The following is a 15,546-nucleotide window of genomic DNA, read 5'->3' as shown; positions in this document are numbered from 1 at the left end:
TTTCTTATATATTGTGGATATTAACCCCTTTAGTTTGCCGATTGTTTCTTTTGCTGTGCAGAAGCTTTTTAGATTGATGTCATCCCACTTGTTAAGTTTTGCATTTGTTGCTTGCACTTTTGATGTTACATCCAAAAAAATCATTGTCAAGACCGGTTTCATGGGGTTTTTTCTCTATATTTTCTTCTAGTTGTTTCATATTTGCTGTCTTACATTTAAGTCTTTTATTCAGTTTGGTATCATTTTTAGAGTGGTGTAAAATAGGGATCCAATTTCATTTGTCTGCATGTGGTTATCCAGTTTTCCCAACACCATTTATTGTAGAAACTATCCATTCCCCATGGAGTCTTCTTAGCCGACTCGTCAATTGTTAGCAAACTGTATGTGTGTGGTTTTATTTCTGGGCCCTTGATTCTGTTCTATTGGTCTATGTGTCTCTTTTTATACCTGTATCATACCGTTTTTATTACTATAGATTTGTAATAAAGTTTGAAATGGAATTGTGATGCCTTCAGCTTTTTCTTTCTCAGCGTTGCATTGGTTATTTGAGGTCTTTTGTGGATCCATATGAATGTTAGCATTGTTTGTCCTATTTCTGTGAAAAATGCCATGGGAATTTTAATAGGAATTGCATTGAATCTTGAGATGGCATTGGGTAGCATGGACATTTTAACAGTATTAATTCTTCTGATCCACGAACATAAGATATCTTTTCATTTCTTTGTGTCTTTGGTTTCTTTCATCAATGTCTTATAGTTATCAGTGTGTAGACCTTTCACCTTCTTGGTTAAATTTATTTATGAGTATTTTACTGTTTTTGATGCTATTGTAAATAGGATTTTTTTCTTTATATCTTTTTTAAATAGTTCATTGTTAGTGTACAGAAAGGCAACAGATTTCTATATGTTGATTTTGTCTCCTGCAGCTTGAGTGAATTTGTTTATTAGTCCTAACAGTTTGGGGGAGAGTCCTTAGGTATTTCTCTATATAAAATCATATCATCTGCAAACAGAGACCACTTTGTTTCTCCCTTTCCAATTTGGATGCATTATATTTCTTTCTCTGGCCAAATGTCTCTGGGTGAGACTTGCAGCAGTATGTTGAAGAGTGGTGTTGAGACTGGGCTCCCTTGTCTTGTTCTTTGTCTTCGCAAGAAAGCTTTCATCCTTTCACTGTTCAATATGATGTTAGCTGTGGGTTTGTCATGTAAACCTTTTATTATGTTCCTTCTGTAACCCTTGATTGAGAGTTTTTATCATGAAGGGGTGTTGAATTTTGTCAAACTGCTTTTTCTGCATCGACTGAGATTATTTTATGATTTTTATCTTTCATTCTATTAATGCGGTGTGTCACATTCATTGATTTGCATCATGTTGAACTTGATCATGTTGTTTGACCCTTTTTTTGAGTTTAGATAGTTTTGTTATAATGTGTCTTGGAGAAGAAAGTTTTAGTTTGAAATTTTAGGGTGACAGATCGACTTCAGGACCTTGGATGTCTAAATCTCTCCCCAGATTTGGGAAGATGTCAGCTGCTATTTTCTTTTTTTTTTTTTAGATCTTTTTTTTTTTTTTTTTTTGTGAGGAAGATCAGCCCTGAGCTAACATCCGGGCTAATCCTACTCTTTTTTTGCTGAGGAAGACTGGCTCTGAGCTAACATCTATTGCCAATCCTCCTCCTTTTTTTCCCCAATGTCCCAGTAGATAGTTGCATGTCATAGTTGCACATCCTTCTAGTTGCTGTATGTGGGACGCGGCCTCAGCATGGCCGGACAAATGGTGTGTCGATGCGCACCCGGGATCCGAACCTGGGCCGCCAGTAGCAGAGCACACGCATTTAACCGCTAAGCCCTGGGGCCGGCCCAGCTGCTATTTTTTTAAGTAAACTTTCTTTTCCTTTCTCCCTGTCTTCTCCTCTGGTACTTTAATAATGCTTATCTGTTTCTTTTCACGGTATCCCGTAATTCACACTGCCTTTCCCCGTTCCCATCCATTCCTTTTTTACTTTTTGCTTCTTTGACTGGATGATTTCAAATGACACATCTTCTAGTTCACTAATTATTTCTTGTACATGGTTGAATCTGATTTCGAAGCTTGCTATTGAATTTTTCAGTTCAGTCATTGTGTTCTTCAACTCTAGAATTTCTGTTTGTTTTTCCTTAAAAATTTCTGTTTCTATGTTGAACTTCTCACTTGCTCATGCACTGTTTCCTTATTTCATTTAGTAGTCTATCTGTGTTTCCTTATAGTTTTATGAATTTCTCAAAGAGGGTTGTTCTGAAGCCTTTGTCACATAGTTCCTATATCTCCATTTCTTGGTCGGTCATTGGAGTTTTATTCTTTTTCTTTGGTGGTGTCATGGGTCTTTGAGTATTCATGATCCTTGTGGCCTCCATTGGTGTCTGCAAATTTGAAGAAGTAGGCACCTCTTCCACTCTTTACAGACTGGCTTTAGCAAACCAAAGCCTTCACAGTCAGCCCATCTAGGGGTCCTGGGTAGGCCATCTGGTGGTGTCCAGGGGCAGGCTTGCTGCTGGAGTCCTTGGGCAGCCTGGTACTGGGGTGAGTGGAGAGCTTGGGTCCACAGTATTGTGTCTGGCCCTGGGCACAGCTGGGACCCTGAGTTCATGAGTAGCTCCACTGGCGCCTGGTTTGGCAGGTCCTGATTGAGAGCCTGCAGCCACAGGAGTCATCCAGGGCCATGGGAGTTGGCCAGTGCTGGGATGAGCTAAGAGCCTTGGTTCACGGGAGCCTGCCAGGACCCTGGCGCCATGAGAGACAGCTTGTGCTGGGGTAGGCCAGAAGTCTGGATTCCTGGGAGCCTGCTGGGGGCCTGGGGCCACAGGAGCTGCCTGAGGCTGCAGGAGCCAGCAGGTGCTGGGTCAAGATGGAAGCCTGGGTTCATGGGAGCCTGCTGGTGCCTGGTGCCATGGGAGCTGCCTAGGGCTGCCTGAGTCAGCAAGCACCTGGGTGAGCGGGGGGCCTGGTTTTGTGGGAGCCTGCCAGGAGCCTGGTTCCATGAGAGATGTCTACAGCTGCTGGAACTGGCAGGTGGTGTGGTGAGCCATGGGCCTGAGTTCCCAGTAGCCCCGAGGGAGCCTGATGCCATGGAATTTACCTGGGGTTGCTGGAGCCGGTAAGTGCTGCAGTGACCTGGGGTCCTGGGTTTGTGGGAGCCCACTGTGTGCCCTGTTGCGGAAGCTGCCTCTGGCTGTGGGTGCTGCCTGTGGCTGCCTGGTGTAGGCAGGAACTTGGGTGAGCCAGGGTCTGGATTCACCAGAGCCCACCAGGAGCCTGGTGCCAAGGACACCACTTGAGGTCACAGGAACCACCTTGGGCTGCTGAAGATGGCAGCCCCTAGGCTGAGATGGGGGCCTGGGTTCCCAGGAGCCTGGTGGGAGCCTGGTGTCAGGGATGCTGCTTGGGGCTGCCAGAGCTGGCATGCTCCAGGGTGAGCCAGGGGCCTGGATTTGCAGAAGCCTACAGGGAGCCAGCTAGGTCTACAGGAGTCAGCCTGGTGCTGGGGCAGGCTGGCTCAGGGGTCTGTGGTGAAGTCAGGCATTCACTTTACACTCCTCTCGTTGGGAGGTGTTTGATTACTGATTCAGTCTGCTTGTTTGTTACTGGTCTGTTCAAGATTTCTGTTTCTCCATGATTTAGCCTTCATAGGTTGTTTCTAGGAATTTATCTATTTTGTCTAGGTTACCCAATTTGTGAGTGTACAGTAGTTCAGAATAGTCTCTTCTGATCTTTTTCTTTCTGAAGCATCAGTTGTAATGCCTCCTCTTTCATTTCTGATTTACTTTATTTGAGTCATCTCTCTTTTTTTCCCTAGATATTGTATCTAAGGGTTTGTCAATTTTATTTTTTCAAAAAATCAACTCTTACTTTTATTGATATTTCATACTGTCTTTCTTTTTTTCCCACTCTCCTCTTGGTGACTTCCATCCTTCTGCTAACTTTGGGTTTCATTTTTTCTTTTTCTAATGCTGTGTGTTGTAAGTCAGGTTGTTTCTTTGACATCCTTCTTCTCTTATAATGTACAAGTTTATCACTACAAACTTTCCTCTTAGTACTACTTTTGCTGCATCCTATAAGATTTGGTGTTTTTATTTTTTCTTTTTGTATGTCTGGAGCTATTTTTTTTTTTTTTAAGATTTTATTTATTCATTTTTTTCCCCCCAAAGCCCCAGTAGATAGTTGTATGTCATAGGTTTACATCCTTCTAGTTGCTGTACGTGGGACTCGGCCTCGGGTTGGACGGACAAGTGGTGCCTTGGGGCGTGCCCGGGATCCGAACCCCGGCCGCCAGCATCAGAGCGCGCGCACTTAACCGCTAAGCCACGGAGCCGGCCCAAGGAGCTATTTTCTAATGTCCCTTTTGTTTTCTTCTTTAATCCAGTGGCTGTTTAAGAGTTTGTTGTTGAATTTCCATGTATTATGAATATTCCAGTTTTCCTTCTGTTATTGACTTCTAGTTTCATGCCATTGTATTTGGAAAAGATACTCGGTATGGTTTCAGTCTTCTTAATTTTGTTAAGACTTGTTTTGTGACCTAACACTTGATCTGTTCTGGAAAATAGTCCGTGTGCCCTTGAGAAGAGAGTGCATTTTGTTGCTGTTCAGTAAAATGTTCTGTGTATGTCTGATAGGTTCATTAATGTTTTCATGTCTGCTGTTTCCTGATTTTCTGTCTGGATATTCTATCCATTGTTAAAAGTGGGGTACTGATGTGTTCTCTATTTGCAAGTTATGTAACTGAGAAGGCTCTAATATTGAGACTATATAAAGATCTCTTAGAACTCAATTATAAGAAACAAAGAAGCCAATGAAAATGGGTAACCAACTGGAATAGACATGTCTCCAGGAGATACACAGATGGCCAATAAGCACTAGGTAGATGCTTAGTATCATAAATTATTAGGAAAATGCAAATTCAAAGGATAGTGTGATACTATTTCACACTCAAAATGAAGGCTATACTCAACATAATGGGAAATAACAAGTGTTGATAAAGATGTGGAGAAAGGGAAACCCACATAACATTACTGGTGGGAAAGTAAAATGATGCAGCCACGGCAGAAAACAGCTTGGCATTTTTTAAAATCTTAAACCTAGAATTACCATTAACCTGGAGAGTCACATGGTAGGTATGTCCAAAAGAGCATTGGAAACATATGTTCAAAGAAAAACTTGTCCATGGACATTCAAAGCAACATTATTCACAATGGTCCAAAGGTGAAACAAACCCAAATTTCTATCCAGTTATGACTGCATAAACCAAATGTGGCCTATTCATAATATAGGATAGTATAGAGCCATAGAAAGGAATAAGGTACTGCTACATGCTCAGCCATGGATGAACCTTGAAACGTGTGCTCACTGAAGCCATCCACAAAGGCCACAGATAGCATGATGCCATTTGAATGCACTGTCCAGAATAGGCAAATCCATAGGGGGAGAAAACAGATGAGTTGTTTCCATGGGCTTGGGTTAGGAGAAAATAGTGCGAATGAGTATGGGTTTGTTTGGGGGTGTTGAAAATGTTCTGGAATTAGATAGTGGTGATAGCCACATGACATAATCATTGTACTAAAAGCCACTGAACTGTATACTTTAAAATGCTCTCAACGGTGTATTCTGTGTTAAGCAGATTTTCCTCGATAAAAATTTTAAAGCTTTTACATTAATCAGCGTATTGATTAATTTTAATTTAGTTAATTTTAAGTTGGTTGGGATATTTAATAAGGGTAATTAATGGAGTTATTAGGGGTAGGGCATCTTGTAGCCAAGAGAGTAAACATCCGATGAGGGCTATAGAAACAAGTCCTATGATTGTACAAGCAACAGTCTAAAATCCAGTCCATTTCCATTGTCCCCAACTTGGAGAGACCAGCCATGAAAGTAGGTCAGTGATCTCAGGGGCCTTGGGTATCTGTTCAAGATTTGGGTAATATTATGCAATATTTTAATCTCTTGGGCCATCTGGTGGTGGTAGGTTTGGACTTGTGTGTTGATGTACATTCAGCAAGTGGTTCCAGGAAAGGCACAAACCCCTCCTTCCTTACCTGGTATAGACACTCTAGGGCCAGGCCGTTTTCTAAAACCATTTAGGCAACAGACTCATGAGACTGTTGTACAAGGGCTAGGATAGGGTCTTACGGAGTTGTTGTCCATGTTGGGTTAAGGTTGTCGATACTTCTTGGTTGCCTCAGTTACCTGATTTTGTGTGGGTAGGGCCACCGCACCTGTGCCCAGTCCAGTCAGTCAGTCCTAGTAGAACTGAACACCCAGTGCTATAGGACTGACAGTGTCTATATGGGTTGGTGGTAGCCAGTCAGGGCAGGAAACTCAGGGGAAGTTTCCTGCGACCTGAGAGAAGCAGGCAGAGAGAGACAATGATGCATTGCAGAATATAGCCTGGAGAAAGCTGCTCAGAGGGCTGGGGAAGAGAGTAGCTCACTGGGTGAGAGCCTTGTGATATCAGCCCACAGTAAAACCCAAAAGTGGATGCTCCTGGTGTAAAATATTCATTAGCGGTCTTGGAGGTAAAACCAGTAATTTGCATCCATTGACTGGTTACCTGTGCTATATGATTTCAGGGGGTATGGTTAAAGTGTTTGTCGGCTGAGGGATGTTTGTGCCTGGGCACAAAATCACCAAGGTGGCCTCGAAGGCTACCCCAAAATGACCCCTCAAGGAGCAGTTGGGGCAGAAAGTGGGTGGAGCATTTTGAAGGAAGCCTGGGGCAAAGATGATGTTGTTCCATGGAGTTGGCTACAACTGAGTCTCTCCGCAGGGTAAGCACTTCAGCTGGGGTACAATAGGTGATTGGAGGCCAAGTGACAGACCCTGCGACTCCTGATTCCCAGTGCACGGGCAGCCCTCTCAGCCCATTGGACATAAATGGTGGTGGTGTTTGTGAAGCATCTGGCTGGCAGTGTGGAAGGTATAGGGGACGTGTGGTGGGAGACGTCATGATACTGTCGGGAGGAGCTGTGTGTGAGATTACGGTGTTGAGGGGGAAGGACTGGAGGCAGGTGCAGTGGGTGTGTGACCAACAATGGTCAGTGAAGGGACAGCCGGGGGGTAACTGGGGAAAGCAGGGACCAGCAGAAGTCATGTGTTTAAAACAAGACACCAGGCCCAAATGGAGCCGCTTAGGCTAAGCCCCACGTCAACAAGCTGAGACTTAATTAGACTTTTGGCCCTCCCAGGAATGGAATCTTAAACCAGTCAGTGGGGAATCGCCTGATGAGCAGCAGGTAGGTCATCTTCCTGATGGAGCCCTGCCATCCCCTAAAGGAAGGTAACCTTGCAGTAACCAACCCGCTGTTGTGTCTAGTGTAACTTCCTTGTTCCTGCTCCCTTCTGCCTATAAAAGTCCTTCATGTTGTCCAGCTCCTTGGCGCTCCTTTCTCTCTGCTAGACTGGATGCTGCCTGATTCATGAATTGTTGAATAAAGCCAATAAGATGTTTAAAATTTACTCAGTTAAATTTTGTTTTGTAACAGTTTGGTGGCAGCAGTGGGATTCAAAGGACTCATCTGATGGCTTCGGAGATGAGAAACACAGGCATTGGTACCCGCAAAACCTTTGAGTTCTCCATCTTTTTCGCTGTTTCCGAGGGCCATGGGTAAGTTCCTCTCGGATCTGAGATCCACTGTCTTTGTGTTGAGCTCCCGATCTAACTGGCTTTCCAGTCAAGGGTCAATGAGTCAGTCTAGACTGACAGGATGCTCTAAGAGAGCATTAGTCTTAGCCCTTGGTTAGCCAGCAGTGCCAGGCAAAGGCTTAGCAGGTCAGCTTGAGCTGCCAGATGGTTCTACCAGGAACCCAAGTCCCTGGCCCTTGGTTAGTCCACAGACCCCATTTGTTGGGGTCTGCTGGTTGAGTCTGCAGTCTCCATGTGTTAGAGTCTGCTGCTTCAGTCCGTGTTTCTTGGTAATGGAGAGGAACGGAAGAAATGTGTGCTCCATGCACACCCAGTCCTTGAAAACTTCCCACGTGCATTTTACATGCATTTTGCCTTCTCTTGACTGTCAATGGGTTCTAAGGAAATGGTGAAGGCACAGTGAGGAGGAACTGTGGGTTTCTGGATGACTACCTCGAGCACTCGTCAACCTGAACAACCGCCCGGCGCTACCAGAACTGAAAGACATCCCATCACCATGGATTGGAAGACTCCTTATTGTGATGGTGTCAACATTATCCAGAGAGATCAACAAATGCAGTGCAGTCCTTATCAAAATCTCAAGGACATTTTGTCCTGAAATAGAAAAAAACCCATCCAAAAATTCTTATGGAATCTCAAGTAAGTCCAGATACCCAAAACAATCTTGAAAGGAGGTACTAAGTTGGAGGACTCATTCTTTCCTGATTGAAAACTTACTACAAATCTACAATATCGAAACAACATTGTCATGGCATAAAGACAGACATGTTGACCAATGGAAACAGAATTGAGAGCCCAGAAATTAACCCTCACCCATATGGCCAAATGATGTTTGACAAGGGCGCGAAGATTATTCAATGGGGAAAAGACAGTCTTTTCAACAACTTGTGCTGGAAAAAGTGGATATCTACATGCAAAAGAATCAACTGGGACCCTTATCTAACACTATATACAAATCTTAATTCCCAGTGGATCAAAGACCTAAATGTAAGACTATAATAGCCTTAGAAAAAAACATAAGACAAAACTTGACAAAATAGGATTCGGCAATGATTTCATGGATGTGACACCCAAGGAGCAGGCAATAAAATAAGAAGATACACATGCTGGACTTCATGAATATTAAAATGTTTTGTGCCTCAAAAGATATTATCAACAGAGTAAAAGCACAACCCACAGGATGGGAGACCATATTTGCAAACCATGTATCTGACAATGGCTTACTATCCAGAATAAATAGGGAACTCCTAAACTCAACAATAAAAAACAAACAACCCAAATCAGAAATGAACAAAGTACTTGAATAGACATTTCCTCAAAGAAGATCTGCATGTGACCGATAAGCATATGAAAAGATGCCCAACATCAGTAATCATTAGGGAAATGCAAAGCAGAAACACAGTGAGAGACCACCTCACATTCATTAGGATGACATCTATCAAAAAAAGAAGAAAAAGAGTAACACAAGTGTTGGCCAAGATGTGGAAAAGTTGGAACCCTTGTGCACTGTGGTAGGAATATAAAATATATTGTTGCTGTAAAAATCAGTATAACAATTCCTAAAAAAAATTAAAAATATAATTATATAGGATCCAGCAATTCCACTTGTGGGCATATACCCCAGCCCAAAACAGTTGAAAGCATGTTCTCAAAGACATATTTCAGCACCCATGTTCATAGCATCATTATTCACAACAGCTAAAACATGGAAGCCACCCAAGTATTGTAACCGAGGAAGGGCTCGCTGCCCAATGCACCCCTTAAGCCAAACATGGGATACCCACTCTTGTAGAAGGGAAAAAGCTTTATTATGTGGTTGGCCATCAAGGAGACAGGAGACAAAGGTTAAATCTTTCTCCCCGATGGGCTGTTGAAAGGGCTTTTTAAGGGCAAAGCAGCAGGTGCAGGAAGGTTGGGGGCAGTCCTAGGCATTTTCTGCAAGCGCAGAAGATTTTCATGTTCTGTCATACATCCCCCGTTCAAAAGGCGGTGTCCTTAACATCATCGACAGGGGAGTTCTTGGTCCCCCAGGTCATTCTCCAGTCACTTGTGCACTCGTGGTTTGAGTCTTGCCAGCCATCTTGTGGTCTCATTGGCTCAAACCAGTTGAAACTTGCTCAAGGAGCAAAAACGGAGTTTCTGAAAAACAACTCACGGCCCAAGATTAGATCCTTAGTAAACATCATATGAGACGTGGCTTGAGAAAAGAGTCTCCAGGGGACAGTTGATAAAAATCTGGCTGGGGCCCCATTTTATTTTGGGCTTGCTTTTGGGCCCGGTTATGGTTTCTGTCCAGGGTTGTATGGATAAGCAAAATGTGGAATATACATACAATGGCATATTATTCATCCTTAAAAAAGGAAGGAAATTCTAAGATATGGCACACCGTGGATGAACCTTCATGATATTACTCTAAATGAAATAAGCCAGTCACAAAAATACAACCTTGTGTGATTTCCCTTCTATGAGGTTCCTGAAATCGCTAGATTCAGAGAGACAGAAAGTAGAATGGTGTTTGCCAGGGGCTGGGAGGAGGAGGAATGGGGGGTTATTCATGAATGGGTATAGAGTTTCAGTTTTGCAAGATGAGAAGAGTTCTGAAGATGGATCATGGTGATGATTGCACAGCAATATTAATGTCTTCAATACACTTAAAGCGTACTTAATGTATCTATGGGGCCTGATGACTTGTCCTGGCCGAGCACATGCTTGTGCTGTTGCACATCTTACCCCTCACTGTACAGTTGGGAAACTGGCCTAGAAAGAGGCAGGTACTGGCCCAGACCACAGGGGGTGGTCAGAGTCCTGAAGACTAGAGAGAGCTCCAGCTTCCTTGGCCAAGGCTCCACCCCTTCCCTCAGGTTTCCTTTGGCAATGAGAGGCATTAAGATCCTAGGGGATTGCTGCCCACCCCTCTCCATATGGGGTCATTTTCCCCTCATCATCGCATGTGCACAGGCACACACATTCTCACTGACTTCTCATGTGGGGACCATGGAGGTGCAGTCAAGAAAGAGCCGACACCGGGGAAGTGACAAGAGGCAGGAGGGAGAGAGGTTGCAGGCAGCTCTCCCACGGGGCCATAGCTTCCGTTCTCCTAGATACGTGCCCAGGGGCCCACAGATGGGCAGAGGAATCCCTAAGGTTCCTAGGTTTCTACCTGTTCCAGACCCATCCCTGGCCCAGCCTGGGGAACACAGGACTTGGGTCCTGCAGTCCACCTCTGTGGGCACCCAGAACTGTGATGAGCCCATCCTCCCCTTTTGTAGGCGTTGGGAACAGGCGAGAAGACCTCAGTGAGGATCCTCCTGTCTAAAGTGGAGTGCATCCAGCGGGTGACTCCAAGTGTTCCATGTGCTCGCAACGTGTCCATTGGACTGGGTTCTCTGTTGATGATGTACTGTGCTCTGAAACCCTGAGCAAATGCTTTCCAGCCCCTGGAGATCCTTTAGAACTGAGGAGACTTGGGGGCCTGGGTGAATGAGAACTGAGGATAAGGAAGAAGATGCCAGAGCACTGGACACCAAGTCCAGAGTCCAGGGAGAAGACTAGTCCTTGTTGGACCCTTGGGGTCCTCATCTGGAGGTAGGGGGAATCATTGTCAGCTGTTAGGATGCCTTAGGAGTGAAGAGGACACCTGGTGCAGGACAGCAAGATGGGGGGAAAGGTAGGCTCCCGAGATTCCTCCCACTCCCTCGAAGCCGACAGGTCCTGCTCCTTTACCCCTGGGACCCTGGAGAGCCTCTGCCTTGAGGACACCTGAAGAAAAGTTCCTTTCTGTTTGGTGGAGTTTTGGCAAGGGCTGCAGTGCTAGTGCTGGCCACCAGGGGGTGGGCAGCCTCTTGTGTCAGTGGTGGCCAGTGAGTTTTTGTTTTTACTTTTTTTTCAGTTGTATTGAGATATACTTGATATACAACACTGTGTAAGTTAACACTGCTGTGTGGTATATTTGAAAGTTGCTAAGAGAGTAGATCCTAAAACTTATCATCATCAGGAAAAAAACTTTTATTTCTGTTTGGTGATTGATGTTAACTAAACTTATTTTGGTAACCATTACATAATATATATATATCAAGTCATTCTACTGTAAACCTGGAATTTACACAGTGTCAGCTGAACTTTTCTTGAGCACCTGGAGCAGCGAAGAGTCAAGCAGAGGTCTTTCTGGCTGTCCCCCTGCCTCAGAAACAACTTGTACCTCCTATTACTAGTGTTCATCTCCACAATCAAAGTTGGTCATAAGCAGGGGAGGGGTGCAAGAGCTTCCCATGTACTCATTCAGCAGCTGTGCACTGAGCACTCACCCTGTGCCGGGTGCCCTGGTGGGCCGAAGTGCAGCATGAAAATGACCAAGTGGTCCTTGCCTGCCAGGAGCTCACAATCTAGAGGGGAAAGGGACAAAAACAAAGACATGAGAAAGAAAAGAGCAAGTGCTGTAGAGAAACACAGCAGGAGGCTGTGAGGGAGGGCTGGGTGTCACTGTGTAGTAGGGTCTGAAAGGCCTCACTGGGGTGACATTTGCTGGGACCAGAATGACAAGAGGGAGCCAGACCTGCACGACTCTGGGAGCAGTGTGTCAGGGAGATGGCACCACTGGTCCTGAGTCTCACAGGCAGAAGTGAGTTTGGCCAGAGGAGGTTAGAAAGGTGGCCAGTGTGGCTGGAGGGAGGCTGGGAGGAGAGAACAGGAGCTGGGGTGGAAGGTAGGGCCAGGGCCTGGTAGGCTGTGTCAGTTACCTTTCCCTCTCTGACTTCATTGCCCCTAACCTTGCATTTCAAAACTACAAATGTTGACTATCTCACAATTTGTGTGGATCAGCAATCAGGCATGTTTTAGCTTGGTGCCTCTGCCTCAGTGAGTTTAACAGGTTGGGGCTGTGGCCTCAACTGAGGCTTGACTGGGAGAGGACTGACCCCCAGGTTCACCTTCAGCCTTCACGGTTCAGTTTGGACTGAGAGCCTGAGTTCCTTTCCGTCTGTTGGCCTGGGCACTCCCGTGCTTCTCTCCTCAATGGGCCTCCACAATGGGCAGCACCAATACACCGGTATTTGATTCTTCAGTTCCAGGGATTCGACAGAGAGAGAGAGAGAGAGAGAGATGAAATATGAGAGAGGGAGTAAGAGGAAGTGAGAGACTTTTTTACTTAAAATTTAGACAAGACATCCCATCACTTTGGCTCTTATTATGTTCAGAAGCCAGTTACTAACCACTTTGTGGTTCCATGGGGATGTGTATAACGTGGGTGGGGCTTACTGGGTACCACTGTGGACGCTGCCCACCTCATAGGCCAAGATGAGGCACTTGGGTCTCATTCTCCATAAAACAGGAAACAATTGAATGGTTTTATGCCACAGGATGGCAATATCTGAATTTCCATTAGTTGCAACACCCTCATGATGCTGACCTGAAAATGAGGCCAAGTTGGAAGTGACTGTCTCAATATCACATTCCCGGAGCCCAGGCCTGTTTTGAGTGGTGTTCTGTACTACATCCCACCCCTCCTTGTTATTCTTCCATCTCTAAGTTTGTGCCTTAGGTACACGTGACACCAGCCCACAGGGGTAATAGATATTATCTCATATACACCGGGTGACGTCCCTAGGAAGTAGATTCTAGCCTGATCCCCATGGTGCAGGTTTGGAGACTGGGGAGGACCTGAGAGGGACAGGGACTATCCGAGGATGAAGAACTGGTAAGGAAAAGGAGGTCTGCATTCATCTTTGTCTCCTCAAAGCTAGGTCCCTAGTTAGGTTTCCAGGGAGCTGTGGCTGGCGCTGTGTGGGCCCATTGTGTACAGTTCAGGAGATGACATGGGGAGGAGGGTGAGCAGCCCGGGGGCAGGAGCAGCTCTGGGCAAGTCTGATTGAGGGAAGGGGCCCAGGTAATGGAATCTTGAAAATGACCTCACTTCTTTGGTCATAGACCTCAACAGATCTTATAACTCTCGTAACCAGGCACCTACAGCCCTCCACCTAGATCACTTGATTGGAGAAAGTCAACAGGCAAAGATGTTTTGCTGTTGTTTCCCAACTTTTGGAGGATCTGGGCTCAAAAAAGCCCAGAAAGAATATTTTTGGTAGTTTCCGACATTGGCTCAGCCCTCATCCCCGATGCCTCTGGGCATCTGGCAGGAGGCAGTGAAAGGTAACACGGGGCAGCACAGGAAAGGCTAGTGCAGGCCAGGGCACAGCTGTGATCCCACCTGATCAGCCCCACACCCCTTGCCCCTCTTTGTGTGTGTGTGTGTGCGCGCGTGCGAGCGCAAGTGCGCATGTGTCTGTGAGGAGGGGAGAAGGCAGAGCATGAGGGGCGGGTCATTCCTGAGCAGGAGCTGGTTGTTAGGTGTCGGAAACCTGGTGAGTCTGTCATGTTCATACCCCAGGCCATGCCTGGCAGCATGAGAAGGTGAGCTCCTCTAATCATATGTTACCAAGCACTAGAGGATTCATCTCCTTCCCTCCCTGACCACAGTTCTTTGCAGGGATGCCCCTCTGTGCATGAACTGAGGAGCAGACTTTCTCTTGGCGGTTGGCCCCAGTGGCAGTGTGCAGGCAGCCCCTTATTCCTTCTGGCCCAGCTCCCAGGCAGTCTTTGCAGAACTCCACTCAGGAGGTTGTCGAGTAGCTGCCCAATGGTTTCAACTCCACCAACTCACTAGACAAGGGGCAGGTACATGAGGCCACCCACACTTTCCAGTGCTGCTCTGAGATGAGAGCAGGAGCAGAGGGTCTCCACACTCAGAAGCTTGAGATGACGGGGTTGGACTAGAACTAGGGTGGAACCAGACTGGGGCTGTCCCTTTTTCAAGCTAAAGGGGATGTACATGAATGTCACCTTGCCTGGTTTGTAGCTGAGCTGCCATGACCCTCTTTCCTTGCCCAGTGTGAGCTTCTGGAGGCCACTGAGGCAGAGCCAGAGGGTAAGGGGGACTGCAGGCTGGGTATTCCTGGAAGGGAGTGGGATCTTTCCTGTGTTTAGAAGGACACATGGAAAGTCAGCTATGTGGGTGAACCTTTCTCTTTATCCCGCTCCAGCGTCAGCTGCAGAGCTCCAGCCAGCAGCAGAAGCAGAGCAGTGGGCAGTGGTGGAGGTAGAGCTGGCTCCAGCTCCGTTGACACCACCCCCTCTAGCACTGGAGCCAGTGTCCCCTCCACCAGCAGTGTTGGAGCTGGAGCAAGGGCCAACATGGGCTCCAGCAGGAGTGGGAGCTGCTGAGCTGGAGTCACCTGGACCATCATTTCTAGTGGGAAGTTCATCTCCACCTGTGGCCCTTAAGGAGCGTGAGAAGAAGCCTAACCTCACGGCCTTCCCTCCTAAGCTGGTGGTGGAGCAGTTGATCATGATGGATGCGGTGAGCAGCTGGGCTTCAGGGCGGGGTGGGGCAGGCCTTCCCTCTGCCATCGTTGCCCCAGACCTGACCCGGACTCCTACGATCTGGGCCCAAATCCAGGCTCCACCCCTTACCAACAATACGACCTGGGCAACTTTCTGAACCCCCAAGCCTTTGCTGTCCACCTGCAGACCATAGAGGTGGATATTAAGAGGATCTGTTGCACAGAGTGGCTGTGCCAACTCCATGAGGTAGAAGAGATGGAAAGCTGGATAGGGCCTGACCCATCTGTGCGGGGGGTGGCTCACTGTGTGCAGCCAGGTCACTGGTGGCCCAACCGGCTGCTCAGGAGGTTCAACAGCCTCAGGACTTATTAGTCACCTGATGTGTACTTCACTACAAGGGAGACAGACAAGGCCTGTGGTTGTAGCTGCCACGGGGGAATGTGCATCAGAATGTGGAGTGGGACCAGAGGCGGGATCAGGGTGGTGAAAGATGCCCCCTTGGGATGAGCCGAGTTGAGCCACTGTCTGGAGCTTGGG

The 15,546-nt window shown here is 46.5% G+C and overlaps 1 protein-coding gene across 16 annotated transcripts in view; it reads left to right on the top strand.

Moving 5' to 3' along the window:
• The window catches only part of LOC101401339 (ral-GDS-related protein-like), a 93,588-nt gene that overhangs the window by 19,209 nt on the left and 58,833 nt on the right, over window positions 1-15,546 (top strand). For 5 of the 16 annotated variants that reach the window (XM_087428244.1, XM_087428246.1, XM_087428249.1 and 2 more), the window contains 3 exons: window positions 6,799-6,948; window positions 7,217-7,264; window positions 7,514-7,635. The exons of 4 other annotated variants lie outside the window; for them this stretch is intronic. In XM_087428244.1, the coding sequence (XP_087284370.1) occupies window positions 7,632-7,635 (4 nt within the window). In that variant the 5' untranslated portion in view covers window positions 6,799-6,948; window positions 7,217-7,264; window positions 7,514-7,631. Of the gene's footprint in view, window positions 1-6,798; window positions 6,949-7,216; window positions 7,265-7,292; window positions 7,309-7,513; window positions 7,636-14,708; window positions 14,942-15,546 lie in introns of those variants that run through there. 7 more of the 16 variants (XM_087428243.1, XM_087428251.1, XM_087428252.1 and 4 more) reach the window with 4 other exon arrangements.

The sequence above is a fragment of the Ceratotherium simum genome, unplaced genomic scaffold (genome assembly GCF_057802395.1).
Source record: "Ceratotherium simum simum isolate JZ-2026a unplaced genomic scaffold, ASM5780239v1 HiC_scaffold_44, whole genome shotgun sequence".
Classification (NCBI taxonomy): Eukaryota; Metazoa; Chordata; class Mammalia; order Perissodactyla; family Rhinocerotidae; genus Ceratotherium; species Ceratotherium simum.
Note: the sequence above shows the minus strand (reverse complement) of the source record. Positions and strands in the feature narration are given on the sequence as shown.